Consider the following 14,760-nt stretch of genomic DNA (forward strand, 5'->3'; position numbering starts at 1 on the left):
TATCATCTATCATCTACCTATCATATCTATCTATCTATCATCTATGTATCTATCTATCATCTACCTATCATATCTATCTATCTATCTATCTATCTATCTATCTATCTATCTATCTACCTACCTATCATCTCAATCCATCTACCTATCATCTCTATCTATCTATCTATCTATCTATCTATCTATCTATCTATCTATCTATCTATCTATCTAGTTGTCTATCTATCTAGTTGTCTATCTATCTTCATCATTATTGTCAATTACCTTTTTTCTGTTGATTTCATTGGAGCTTAGATATGTTTTCAATATCTGAAGAGTACGTCCTGCCCTTCAGTCTCTCTTCCATTTTTCCTCCTTGACAAGTCACGCCTTCTGTCCTTTCTGATGTATGATGGTTAACCCCTCTTGTGGAGTCTATACTGTCCTTTGACAGCACTTTTCCTTGAGAGCACATGTTTTCTGCCCCACTGGTCAGTCAGGTACCTGGGGCAGGGACAGTGTTCTAGAGTGTCCTGCCTTTATGACACGTACTCAGGTGTTCTGGAGACGGCCACCTGCTTCTGCCATGGGAACAGACATGGACACTGTCTGGTTGGCCTGTAAATGTCTGCTTGAAGAAGCTTGGGAGGTTTCTAAGCTGGCAAATGCTCCTGAAAAGTGGCAGCTTGCTTAAGTTTCCCATTTTACTTCCTATTGCAGGTGCGCAGTTGTGGAGAAGCCTCAGTGAAAGGTAGGGAATTTCTCCTCCAGCGGCGAATGGACGTCTGGGTGGTGGGGTGGTCAGGTGACTGAGCTGCCGATGTGGATCACTGAAGCCATGCTGTAGTGACAGGGACCTAAGTCTCTATAATGGTTTGTAAAAGTAGGGAACAATGACAGAAATTACAGTGATGCTAGAGATGAGGACAAGATGGGGAAGCCACTCTGGGGATAAACGCATTTCAGTGGTGGTCAGGCAGTGGGTTCGTGAGTCGCTTGTTTGAGGAAATGGCAGTGAGGAGAGAGGGGTCTTTGTTCGATGTTCTCCCTCAGATTCGTGACAGGTGGCACAGTGGAAGAATGGGTAACCGTGAGGTACAGAAGTCCCTTGGGAAGTTCCAGAAGGGCCGGTCGTGCCGTCAGTTTAGAGGGCTTGAGAGAGGAGGAGAGGAGAAGGAAGGACAAAAGCCTTCTGTATGTGGAGCTACTTGGTGTCTGCCCCTCTAGGGCTTCATCCGCTCCCTCATCTTGACCGTCATGTGCTTCCAGGTTAGGGCGGTGGAGAGAGGTCGCTGTATGTATGAGAGATAAGAAAGACAGAGAAAGTTGAGGATTGTTGTATGTGTCCTGCCACCCAGCTAGCTTAGCCCCGAAATAACCACACAGAAATTATATTAATTAAATTACTGCATGGCCCATTATATCTAGCCTCTTCTTGGCCAACTCTCACATCCTTAACCCATTTCTATTATTCTGTGTTTACCACGAGGTCGTGGCTTACCGGGAAAGATTCAGCATGTCTGAGCTTGCAGCGTCATGGCGGGTCTCTGTCCGCCTTCTTCCTCCCAGCATTCAGTTCTGTCCTCCCCGCCTACCGCAGTTCTGCCCTATCAAAAGGCCAAGGCAGTTTCTTTATTCAATTAATGAAAGCAAAACATAGACAGAAGAACCTCCTACACCAGAGGATTAATAGTTTTGTGAAGTTAGTGTTTGTAGGAACTTATTTTTTTTTTTTTTTTAAAAAAAAGAACTGATTTGGCCACATATATTTGTGCCGCCTAAGAAAGGATGGTTGGGGATACCTAATTTATGCCAGAGTGGACATGAGAAAATGAACACACAGAGAGAGGAACCGAATAGCTGCATCCATGAAAGGCCCATGAAGGAACGTTGCTTCCACCTTCCTTTCCCATGCTTTGAGCATCCGGCCTAGCTGTGTTGCATCACCGCAGCTGATGAAGCACGGCACTATCCCTCCTCCTCTAGGCCCACACTCTCCATGGGATTCCTGAGCCACTGATTGATGCTGTTTTCCAGTTCCAGGGCTCCACTCAGCGGCCATACTACATCCGCTGCCCTAGTCCTTAAGCCGCTCTCAGCGGTGACAGTTTTCTAGACTTCCCTCGTTCGTGTGGATGTCGAGCCATGAGGCATGCTGGGTAGGTGCGTGGCGGCATTTATCACCACCCAGCATTTGCCTCAAGTGTTTCTCGCAAGGACAGGGCTTGGTGGTTCTGGGAGGTTGGACCATCGAGAGAAAGCATAGGCAGGGCAGAGCTGTAAAACCATGAACTTTAAGGAAGGACAGAAAACATGGTGTCCTCAGGAAGCCCAAATAATGGAAGTGGCACGGACAGGGGTTTGTACCATCTCATCACGTCAGCATGGTTTATGCCTGTTGATGTGACCGGGAGCCCTGGTCTACGACTGTCCCCGAGTGAACTTTCCTTTAGAGATGGCGTCTTTTGGGAAAGCCGGGTAGCCAGAAGGCTGCTGATGTGAACACAAGTCAGACAAGAGTGTTCTAGAGGCATTCACGTGACTCCAGGTCCATACCAGCTACATGCTGGGCCACCATAGGTGGATTATGCTTTCTATGTTTTCCATACATTAGGAAAAAGTACAGAGGCTTGCTTCCTAATTGTGGTGGCTGTAAGATTAGACCAAGGGACTCAAGCAAGCAAGCAAGCCAGCAAGCACAGCCTTGTGCTCTTGGATGCAGAGTTCTGTCAGGGTCTCTGACACTTCTGTCAGTCGGCGTGTGTCGCTGTGCTTTGGAAAGCATCCATCAGAATTCCTGTGGCAGTTCACAGTAGCTAAGTTATGGTATCAACTTACGTTCAACCACAGAGAAATGGATTTGAAAGATGTGGTATATATACACAATATAGTTGTTCTCAGCCAATAAAAGACATACAGGAGAATGACATTACTTTGTTTTCAGAAAGACACAACTATCTGAACTATCTGATCATAGTAGGTGAATTAAGCCAGCTTAAGAAGGACAGCTGTTGTATGTTGTCTTCCGTCTGTGGTTTCTAGATTTTATGCAGTTACATCAAATCATGTATGCATACATAAAACGGAAGTAGACAAGGAACTGTCTGGGGGAACAAAGGGGAGAAAGAGGAAGGAGGTGACGGCACGGCAGGAAATATGTTCAATGTACAATCTATACTTGCATGAACAAAATTTTAATATAATTAAATGAAAAACTAAAAGAAAATTCACATGCCAGAAACTAACCCCCTAAGAAAGAGTGGTTGTTCTGTGTTACTGTAGTGGTGGGCCCTAGTGGGAAGGGCCTACATCATGAGGGCTCCTCCTTGTAAGTGGAAGGACCCTGGTTATAGAGGGATTGCCGCTGGGAGATGCAGCCCTTGCTGTATCTTACTGCATGGTGCCTCTGGTCCAGCAAAGTCTGTACCACATATACCCCTGATCCTGACCTTCTGTGTTTCTTCACGGTGGTTTCCAGTGAGGCACACCCTTCGGGACTTTAGTGCTGGTAGTTTCTAATATTTCTACCTCAGTTTGCTAGGTGATAAGTTGATATACATATTCAGTGGTTCTCAACACCTGGTCTTGGGTGTGTCTATGTCTTTTTTTTAAGTTTTTTTTTAATTCATTTTACATACCAACCACAGTTTCCCCTCCTCCCCATCTCCTGTTCCCTCTCCATCCCCCCCATCCACTCTTCAGAAAGGGTAAGGGCTCCCCATGGGGAGGCAACAAAGCCTGACACATCAAGTTGGGGCAAGACCAAGCCCCTTCCTCCTGCATTAAGGCCGAACATGAAATCCCACCATAGAGAATGGACTCCAAAAAGCCAGCTCATGCACCAGGGACAGATTCTGGTTCCATTGCCAGGGGCCCCACAAACAGACCAAGTCACACGACTGTCATTCACATGCAAGGGCTTAGTTCAGTCCCATGCGGGATCCACAGCTGTCGGTTTAGAGTCCGTGAGTCCCATCTTCATCCAGTTGGTGAAGATGGCATCTGTATGCCTGTCTTTAACAGTGAAAATAAAATTAAAGAAGAAAACAACTTACAGATTAACATACATGATGGCAAGCAGATCATTGGAGGTAGAGAGGGAGGCACTCTGTGCTCATGGGAGTCATGTGGGTTAGGATCTTTTGTATTTTTTTTTTTATTCCGAGTTCATGGGTATTAACTCTAACCCTCCTCCTTGGCAGTGGCTGGTCATTGTCCCCCACTGCCCTTTGTGCAATCACTGAGATACTCGGGTTCCTCAATAAGGCTTAGTTTCCAGTGTCTGCTTTCAGTTTGGGCCTGAGCTCAGCGTGAGCCTGGCTTCCGTCTGTGAGGCTTTCTTCAGCATCCCTCATGGAGCTGGTGATACGTGGGGACACATAAGCATGCGTACAGACTTCAGACGTTTAAGCACTCTGTAGACTCTGCAAGTGTTTGCACCGTGGCAGCTCATCATGACAAAGCCGGCCTCTGATTTCCGGCAGCAGCAATGGTAATTGGGCCTTTTGCTCAGATGCCTTCTTGAGTCAGTGTTAGTACCCAGAGCAGCCATTTGTGTAAACGTGACTCTAGTGAGCATGCTCTGACACCGGCTCACCCCTCACCTGTTTGCTCCCCAACAGGAGCTCCACAAACTGTGTGTGGAGTTTGTGCAGTGGTTGCTCCCAGCTGAACTGAATTAACAACCTTTGTGACTCCATCCTTGCATTAGGTTGAGACCCACTCTTGAGTCTCAGAGTACCTTTTCATTTCTACAAAACCATGGCTGTTCGTTTAATCAAATCCTCTGTTAATAGATGATAATGCCTACATTCTGCCTTTTTCTTCATGCTCCCCTTCTTTTAAAAATAAATTTGCCCCAGGTTGTGGTGGTGGCGCGTGCCTTTAATCGCAGCACTCGGGAAGCAGAGGCAGGCGGATCTCTGTGAGTTCAAGGCCAGCCTGGTCTACAGAGCTAGTTCCAGGACAGCTAAAGCTGCATGGAGAAATCCTGCCTTGAAAAACAAAAAGCTGCATGGAGAAACCCTGCTTTGAAAAACAAAAACAAAAAAAGGAGAATTTACCTTCTGTTTAGCCAGTTTTTCTCTGTAGATATGTTAAGAAGAGGTCTCTTTACTTAAATTGTTGCCATTCCAATAGTTTTACCTAGTTCTTCAGGAGTTTGTTCATATAACCCAAATTAAAGGACTAGGTTTTCTTCACCATTAAGTTATTATATTGTTGAGAATCAATTTATTTTAGGTTTATTTCATTAGTATTAAAAAATATGTAGAAATTGAGACTGAGCTAGCAATGGAGGATTTCTGGCAGACCTGGACATCCAGAAGCTTCTAGCAGGGAGCTGTCAGTAGGAGGCAGTGGTGGCCCTTGGTTTCAGCTGTGCCTGGGCCGTGCACCAACCTGATTCACCGTGAGGCAGAGTATAGGCCATCTTAGCCAGCCGGGCTAAGCAGGAGTCCTGGGGTTTTGCCAGTGTGGCTAAATCACAGGTTCTCCTTGTCCTGTCTCTCAGATGCTTTCTCTTTCCCTCGCGCACTGAGAGGAGCGGCGTGGGCACCGGCGTTTGGCATCGTCCTGAAATGCTCTTTTGTTCCCTGGGCTTCCAGATAATTGCCACAAAAATTGCTCTTGCTGTGCATTTTGAGGGACAGGGAAAGAATCTTTGACCATAAGTCCAAGTTGTGGTGTCCACCCAGTTCACAGGCCTGGAATGAGTCAGAGCATTTATGGTAGATAGTAACGACATAATTTCTCTTAAAATTCCTTTTAAAAAATAAAAATTCACCTATTATTATCTCTGACAAGTGAAACATAGGTTTAAAAATGTGGGTTGTTTGGTTGTTTGTTTTGTGTGTGTGTGTGTGTGTGTGTGTGTATGTGTGTGTGTGTATGTTGTTAGGAATTGAACCCAGGGCTTTATGTATGCTGATCAAGTGTTCTACCACTGAGCAACATTACCAGCCCAAGGAACTGATTTTTTTCCTTCTTTTTTAAAATTTACTTTTAATTATAAATTTCCACCTCCTTCCCTCCCCCCATACCCCCTCCTCCTCCTTCTCAAGTCCAAAGAGCAGTCAGGGTTCCCTGCCCTGTGGAAAGTCCAAGGTCCTCCCCTGCTCCATCCAGGTCTAGGAAGGTGAACATCCAAACAGGCTAGGCTCCCACAAAGCCAGTATATGCAGTAGAATCACAACCCAGTGCCATTGTCTTTGGCTTCTCAGTCAGCCCTCATTGTCTGCCAGGTTCAGAGAGTCCGGTTTGATCACATGCTCCATCAGTCTCAGTCCAGCTGGCCTTGGTGAGCTCCCAATAGATCAGCTCCACTGTCTCAGTGGGTGGGTGCACCCCTCGTGGTCCCGACTTCCTTGCTCATGTTCTCCCTCCTTCTGTTCCTCATTGGGACCTTGGGAGCTCAGTCCAGTGTTCCAGTGTGGGTCTCTGTCTCTAGCTTCATCCATTGCCAGATGAAGGTTCTATGGTGATATGCAAGACATTCATCAGTATGGCTATAGGATAGGGCCATTTCAGGCTCCCTCTCCTCAGCTGCCCAAGGATCTAGCTGGGGACATCTCCATGGACACCTGGGAACACCTCTAGAGACAAATCTCTTGCGAACTGTAAAATGGCTCCCTTAATTAAGATATATACTTCCCTGCCAAGGAAATGATCTTAGATGCAGTTATGACCCTTGTTCATATACACTCTATAGGCAGGATGGCAGAGCCAGATGCCCAAGCAGAGGGTTGCTGGTTTGAATGTGTACTCTCCCCCAGGAGCCATACCTCCAGCTCTCAGACTTCACACCTTTAATTTTTCTTCACGTGTATTAGTTTCTTTGTGCTCTCTGCATTGTAACCTTGGACCCTCCCCGAGTGAGTGCGGCACCTAGCTGTCTAGACATGTTCTTTGAGGGTGTCCGTGAGTTTTAAGGGAATGTCTTCTGGTGAAAGGTACATTTGGTTGGGCTAAATGAAGAAAGGCTTTTCTTTTTCAGGAAATACAGTCACCAGATCAGGCTGTGCTGGACGCCTGCATAAGCCTATTTTGGCTGATGACATCCAGGCAGTCCTTGGAGCTCCACAAACTTGAAAGTCTGTCTTCTGCCAAAATGAAAACTCCAATAGGCCTTTTATGCCTTAAAAAAAAAATAACAGTTGGGCACAATTCTGTAGTTATCTATTGTACAATGGAGACTCAAAGCCCCTTTCTTCCTCTCTGGACAAAAGAAGGGGCCTATTCACAGGCAGAACAAATCCTTCATGAGGGCTGCTGGGCTGGGTTTCCAGGCCATGCACAGGGCTCCCCCAAGATTCTGGCCACGTTGGTTGTATTCATGTTGGTGGTTCAAGTTGTACTTTGATATTGAGACCCATCAAAGACAAATGCAAAATGGGACTCAGTTGTGAAAGTCACCCTGGAGGAAATGACATGCTCGGAAATTATTATCTCTCAGCACCACTGATATAAAAATATTTTATGAGCCATTTAAAGTGTCTTATGCTAGATGTTTAAGGCTAGCAGCCTTCTTTGGGGGACCGTGAGACTGGAGGAAGTGCCAACCTACAGTAGAAGGCGAAGAAGGCCCTGGAAGTGAATGTAGGTCTTTGCAACACCAGTGAGTGTGGTTTTTCCAAAGTATTAAAAAATAAAACTCAAAGTATTAAAAAAATGAGGTCTGGGAGTGTAGTTCAGTTGATAAAGTATTTGTCTAGCATGCATGAAGATCTGAGTTCAATCCCTCACACCCCATAGAATCAGTGTGCTAGCACATGTCTGTAGTCCCAGTTCCGGGGAGGTATAAGCCGGTGAACTGTAGTTGGAGGTTATCCAGACGATAGCGTGTTGGAGGCTGGCCTGGGATAACATATCATAGTTGTGCTTCTGCGCCTAGCTGTGGCTCACTTGCGCTTCCATGCTAATCATGTTCTATGATACGCATACAGTAGAACCGTTGATGCCCATCTGGTCGCACCGCCCATGGTTTCTGCCAGTCTCGGAATTTACCACACTGCAGTGCAAAAGCTTGAAGGGAGGGAGCAGGGGAAAGCCTGATGCAGAGTGTGAGCAGTTGCCGAACCGAGGGAGCTGCACCCATGGGAGAGTGTGTGAAACTGGCACCTCTTCTAGGGCCTAAATATATAGTTTAGAACCCTGGCAAAGCCTCCTGGAAAGTTTTCCTTCAGGCTCAGTAAATTGAGTGTGCTCAGCGCTGCTTCTCCGCTGGTGGCCACTAGGGGGTGTGTAGGAGCTGTGGCTGCTAGAGCAATGAAGCCATCGACTCCAAAGGGGAGTTAATACCTAGGCATTTGGTCAAGACAGAAACCTTGGTGCTTTCCCAGCTATGAGAAACAAATTAGAAGTTGCACCTGTTTATACTTAGGATGCATAGTTGCGTGTGTGTGCAATGTTAAGAAGAAAAATAGAAATTGAACGTAGACCAAGAGAAGCGAGAGAAAGGTGTGAAGAAACACGTATCTGTGGACAGTAAGATAGACTGGGCAAGGAGGACTCTCACAAATAAATGCCACAGAGTAGGGATGAATGGCTGTGACACTTAGTTTTCAAACAAACTAATCATTTGCACGAGCAGAAGTCGGGCACTTTGAGTTCTAGGCTGTTTCGCTACGATTTCTACCCACGGTCAGAATCCCTGAATGGGTCTGCTGTTTCTCTAGAAGTCCCTTCTCCACTGCGCCAACATCTTGCTCCTGAATCGAAATACATAGTTCTCTTCTCCCTCCTGCTTCAGAACCCTATATAAAATAAAAAAACACAAATCCCATAAAATAGCTTGATTTTTAGGTAGTTGTGTGGAAAGAGAATAAATTGGTGATTCATTGATTCTGGGTATAAAATAACTATTTAAATTTTGTAAGCAAAGATCTGTTTGTGAGAAAAGTGAGACTGTGGCAGTATGGGATATTACCAGAGCCGTGATGTGCTTACAGTGGACTGGAAAATCCTGCCACCCCCACCATGTCCATCTTCTAATCCCTCCATGTCCGTCACCTTACATGGCAATAGGGACTTTGTAGATGCGGGATGGTTTTTTTTTTTTTCCTGGGTTATGCTTATGGACCCAGGATCATCACAGGGTCCTTCCCAGAGCAAGGCAGGACTGGGGTGGAGAGAAGATGCTGATGGTGGTCCAGGAGGTAAATGAAGGGAGTCAAGGAGTCCAAGGTGCTCCAAGGAGCCAGAAGAGGCGGGGCACAGCCTCTGGAACAGAGGTGGCTTACTGAAAGGGCCACAGTTATAAGATGGGGCTTGTGAGAGAGGTTTCAGGCCATAAGCCGGTGACAGTTTGTTGCAGCAACAATAGGAAGCTAATGGAATATTCATTATGACCGGAGAGAACCGGTCTTTATTGGAAATGGTCAAGGCCAAGTCCATCAGGGCATAGCTCCATCCACCAAAGAAGTGCAGTTTACCTAGTTTTTGGGGGTGGTTGCTTCCTCCTGCAGTTCGGCCCAGTTTGTCCAAGAGCAATATCCTGAAACAGGAGTGTCAGGTTTGTTGGGACAGAAAGACAAGAATGACGGAGTTCAAGTGAGAGGGCAGCCAGCCAAGAACTGCCTAGGAGGAAAAACGAGGATTGGACAAAGAACTAGGGTGGTCCGGAGGGTCCCGAGTAATATGAGGATGCCCTGCCAGAAGCCAGGGGGGAGCTTTGCTTGGAGGCAGCAGCATCCGTGTCCAGGAGGAGAGCACCGGGTGCATCCAGACCATGGAGAACTTTGTGGGTAGCTTTCTGTGGGTTCCAAGTGTGTTGAGGAGGTTGGGGAGGAGGCTTTTAGGGTTAAAAACAAGTCCAAGGATGAGATGACGGTTGAGAAGATGGAGGGAGGCAGTAGGAGCTACACCCTGGGGGGAGCTACAACCGCGTGGGGAGAGATGGGAGAAAGACCATTCAGTGACCTGGGGAACACACAAGCATGGGCATCCGGTTCCAGAAGGTTACATCCACCAAGTAATCGTTTTCCTTTCTCCCCTTCCTCCAGACAACCGCAGTCTGCTTGCTCTTGATGGATTTGCCTCTGGATGTTCGTATGCACAGCCATATGTCCCCAATCAGTCATGTCTGGCTTCTTTCTCTTAGCGTAATCACTTCAAGATTTACCCCGTGAGATCACTTTTACCATACATTATTCCTTCTCACGGCTGAGTAGTGTGCCCCGCCGCCTGGACACACCACATTTTGCTCTGCCATCATTTGACGGTCTTTTTTGGTTATTTCTATTTTGGCCTCCTGAGACGTTTGATTTATGGGTAGACCTTACGGGGGGGTGGGGCTCAGCTCTGTCACTGGGGACAGGGTCTGTGTGGCCACAGAGGACTGCGCTTCTGGTTGACTTAGTTTACATGTCTTTTGTGGAAAATTGAAGCTACGTGAAGAAACTCCACAAATGCTGAATTCTAGGCAGTCTCCATACCAGCCCCTCCCCCAGCCCCTGAAGCAAAAACATCACTTCTGTAGAACCGGGTCCTTCATCTGTCCTGTAAATCCAGCTTCCTCTTAAATTTCCTTTTAATAGTAGGAGCGAGTTTTCAGCGACGACTGGAAGCCCAGGTTCCGCATTGTTGGTGGCGGTCGGATTGAAGGGGGAACAGGCTGTGGTGTGGCCCCTGACCAGGGAGCGTCGCTTTATAGCTCATGCGTTCTTCGTTAGTTATTTTGAAGGCTATTCTTACTTGTGCCTGCTTTTAATACCCGGACAACTGGGAGAGAGGACTTATAATCCTGCAGTCATTTGGCTTGTCGTCTCCGAGAGTATTTTTAACTATAATATGCGGAGCCGTCTCGTATCACCGAGAGCCCAAGCAAGCAGCACCCTTGGGTCGCTTTTTTTTCTCCTCCTGGACTACTGCTTTAGATTTCCAATACTATTTTTGAATTCCACAAAAAAAAAAAAATTAAAAATCTTTCCCTTGGTGTTTGTCTTATGTTTAGTCAGTGACGGATTTTGTTAAAATGAGCGAGGAAATTTCCAGTCATGACTCTAGAGCCGTCTGCTGTGGAAAGAATATTGTTTCCTAAGATGTCCCAGGCTGAACAACCTCAGCTCAGAAAGGGACATTGAATTTCAATAAGTTGAACATTTAAATATGGTCCCCACACTGGCTAAGATAATAATGCTTAACGGACTTTAAATGAATGTATTGTGCTCAGTATATAATTGAAAGGAATTTTCATTTTTTTACAATTTATTTTTTTATTTTCTGTATTTGAGTGTTTGCCTGGATGCTTGTACCTGCACCACAGGCTTGCAGTGCCCTTGGGGCCAGAAAGAGGTGTCAGATCCCCTGGAACTCGAGGTAGAGATGGTTGTGAGCCGCCGTGTGGAACTGGGGACTGAATCCTCATCCTTTGCCAGGTCAGAAAGTGCTCCCAGCCTTTAGCCTGTGAGCCATCCCTCTAGCCCGCCAGAGGAGTTTTAAGTGGAATTGGAACTTGTGTTTTTAAATTGAATGCTGGGTCTGAGATGAATTTGTTATTAACAATGAGAGGCCCTCAGGTTCTTCCTTATAAGCGGAGAGGGGAAAAAAAAATCAGTTTTCATTGTTGCAATAGCATAGCTGAGACTTGTAGGCGGACATTCTTGTCAGCCTTTCTTTGGACCACCAGCCCTGTGGAGACTTATTATTAATCATGAAAGGTTCAGCCTTGGCTTAGGCTTGTTCCCAACTCGCTCTAATAAATTAACCCACCATTTCTGTTCATCTTCATTCTGCCTTCCACATGGCTCTTTACCTCTCCTCCATCTGTATGTCCGGCTCCCTCTGTGTCCGGCTGGTGAATTCCAGTGCTCCAGATTCTAACCTAGAGTTCCCATCTCTGCCCAGAAGTCACACCGATCGTCTTCCTGCCTAGCTATTAGCTAGGCATTCATCTCTTTATTAAACCAGTCAGGGGCCCTAGACAGGTGAGGCAAAACACAGACACATTTTCACGCAGTGTAAACAAATACCCCCGCAAACAGAAAAAAGTTAAAGGAGGATTCATTTTGGCTCACAGTGCAGAGACTTCAGAGCTTGGTCTCTTGACGGCTATGCCTGGTCCCTTGCACGATGGTCTCCACACCATGGGTATCATGGTGTGGAGACATGCGCTGGAGCAAAGTGGTTCATCTCATGATAGACCGGAGAAAGTAGGAAGGGGGAGAATAGACCAGGGAAGAGCTATATCCTTCACAGGCACATTCCCCCAATGATCATCAGCGATGTTCATATTCATGTATTAATCTATAGATGCAGTAAGTGCGTTCAGAGTTTTCTCTTGGTAGCACTGCCAGGTTGGGACCAAGCCTTCAACACATGGACACTTTTTTTTTAAACTTTGTTTTTGTTTTTTGAGACAGGGTTTTCTGTAGTTTTGGAGCCTGTCCTACACTTAGCTCTTGTAGACCAGGCTGGCCTTGAACTCACAGAGCACAGAGATCCACCTGCCTCTGCCTCCTAAGTACTGGGATTAAAAGCATGCACCACCACCACCCGGCATTACACATGAACACTTTATGGAAACATTTGACATCCAAGCCACAACGTTTACATATGAGCTATCTGTAGGTGGTAAAATCACATCCTTTTTTTTCCCCCCAAGTGGAAGGAGGTGGTGATGATGGGTTAAAGAATTTGTGTGTCTGTCTAGCAAGTGTGGGCATTGAAATCAATTTTAAGTTTGTCTTTGATTCCTCAGTCAAGAAGACATCAGAGCTTTCCAATCGTTAACGACGACCTGTAATAGATTGCTGATCAGAATGTGGGGTTGATGTGTAACCAGCCACAGAATGGTAGCTGTAAAGTCCGGAGGAAGCCTCATCCTCTGATTGACGCTACCTGGTTTTGGGAATAGGAGAGAAGCTATTCTCTGGCGAGCACGTGATTTCAACAGACAGAGGGAGGTCAGCGAGAAGTAGATGAGGCTCAGTGACAGGTGTCCAGCTCTCATGCCACATGGGTAACACTGCCGGTCTTCCCCACCTCCGCTCAGCATGACCTGTTGGCTCAGAGTCTGTTCCTTGGTTTGTACTCTACTGAAGAATGCTGTGGACCGGGTGGCCCGATGGCAACATTTATTTCTCACATTGCTGGAAGTTGGCAGTCTGAGATGATGGGTTCTTGGTATGATTCCTCTTCTGGGTCGGGGGGGTAGGGCGGTCAGTGAATTGCTTGTAAATTTAGTTTGCTGGTGGTCATTTCTAGGATTCTCATTCTCCCTGCTCAGCTTTCTCATTTGGATATAGAGAGCAAGGAGGGAAGCAGAGGGATGGAAGGGGTTGATACAGCTCCTTAGAATACAGAATTAGAGAGTCAAGCAAAGTCCTGGGTAACCTGAGCCATTGAAGGGATCAGGATACCAATTGCACACTTCAAAAGAAGATAGACTGGAGAGGGATGCTTGAAGGAAGGCCAGTAAATTCACTTTGTACTCATGGCTCTCTCACGATCTTTCTGGACTGGAGCCTGCCATTAGTTCTTATTTGGAATCAACATCCTATTTTCTTCCTGTCCACTTCCTGTTACAATCACTCCACTGCCTTCTGCTCAACTCAAAGGGATCTTTGGTGTAACATGATGCTTCTAGCAATGGACTACGTTTCAGATGATGAATATTCATTCCAAGACTATGAACCTTCAAGGTCTGTGGGCACGCAGATATGCCACGGAGACTTCGTTTCCTCTCAGAGTTTTACTCCTTGTGTTTCTGTCATTGCATGCGACTGGGTTGACATTAGTGACAGTGCAGCGTGGACTTCTGCGGAGATCCCAGTGGAGGCAGAAGGGCTTTCCTTGCGCCGCAGTTGGAGCTCCCCACCTTGTCCTGGTTCTGCTGTGCGCCTGGCCCCATCAGGCTTCCCTGACTGGCTTGGATGACACAGAGTGGTAGAGTGAGGGGCCCAAAGAGCTCATTGACCTGTCTCTTTGAAGAGGTTCCTGTGGGGACAAAAGGTGACTGTTCCCCTCTGCAGTGGAGATGAAGGGAACTTGTCACTTGGACTTGGGGTATGTTCTGGAAGCCAACAGTAGTAAATGCAAGGGAGCACAGTGGAACCAGGAAGTTATGGGAGCAGAGTGGAGGGAGAGAAAGCTTGGAGTGAAGTGAGGAGCCCTCAGGGCAGGAAGTGCTGAGGATGATGCTGGTGGCGGTGGCTGACTATCTTTTGTTAGTGCTAACACTTGTCCGCACTGTGCTACTGCTTACTGCGCATTCTTTAGTTTATCCTCGAGCCCTGGCCTGCGGCAGGATGACAAGCCTCATTTAGAGATTAGGGACAGCAAGTTGGTTGAGGGAACCCCATCTTTCACCTCCCCTCTCCCCTATGCCAGTGGCTTTAAGTAGTGTGAGTTCTTTATAAGGATATAGCTGCTTTAATGGCATCTCAGAAAACTGTTAGAAATGTAGGGCAGAATTTCGAGTGGTTTTATTATATGGTCATAATTGAGGCAATAATGCTGGTATCATCTGTGTTTGTGGACTGAAGGTGATCAGAGCCCATGGGGGGCTTCAGCTGGGCAGAAATAACTCGGACCCTGGTCCCTTCCAGACGCTGGAGAGAAAGACAAGGTTTTATGTTATTTTTATGATCCAGGGTGTTTGCTTTGCGTTAAGAGCTCTATTTAATAGGTTTAAAGGTTGTTCTAGTCACGGAAATGAGCTGTGTTTTGCGCGCGATCAAGTCAATCATTGGCATGTCAGTTGACCGTATGTGTAGACAGGTGTACATGTCCTTATATGTCAATCATTGGCATGTCATTTGACCGTATGTGTAGGCAGGTGTACAT

General features: G+C 46.5%; 1 protein-coding gene across 1 annotated transcript in view; it reads left to right on the forward strand.

Moving 5' to 3' along the window:
* Retreg1 (reticulophagy regulator 1) overlaps positions 1-14,760 on the forward strand; it is a 131,259-nt gene that overhangs the window by 52,149 nt on the left and 64,350 nt on the right. Inside the window, exon 3 of the mRNA XM_005356655.3 lies at positions 697-727. Coding sequence (XP_005356712.1) covers positions 697-727 — 31 coding nt within the window. The remainder of the gene's footprint in view (positions 1-696; positions 728-14,760) is intronic.

The sequence above is a fragment of the Microtus ochrogaster genome, chromosome 19 (genome assembly GCF_000317375.1).
Source record: "Microtus ochrogaster isolate Prairie Vole_2 chromosome 19, MicOch1.0, whole genome shotgun sequence".
NCBI lineage: Eukaryota > Metazoa > Chordata > Mammalia > Rodentia > Cricetidae > Microtus > Microtus ochrogaster.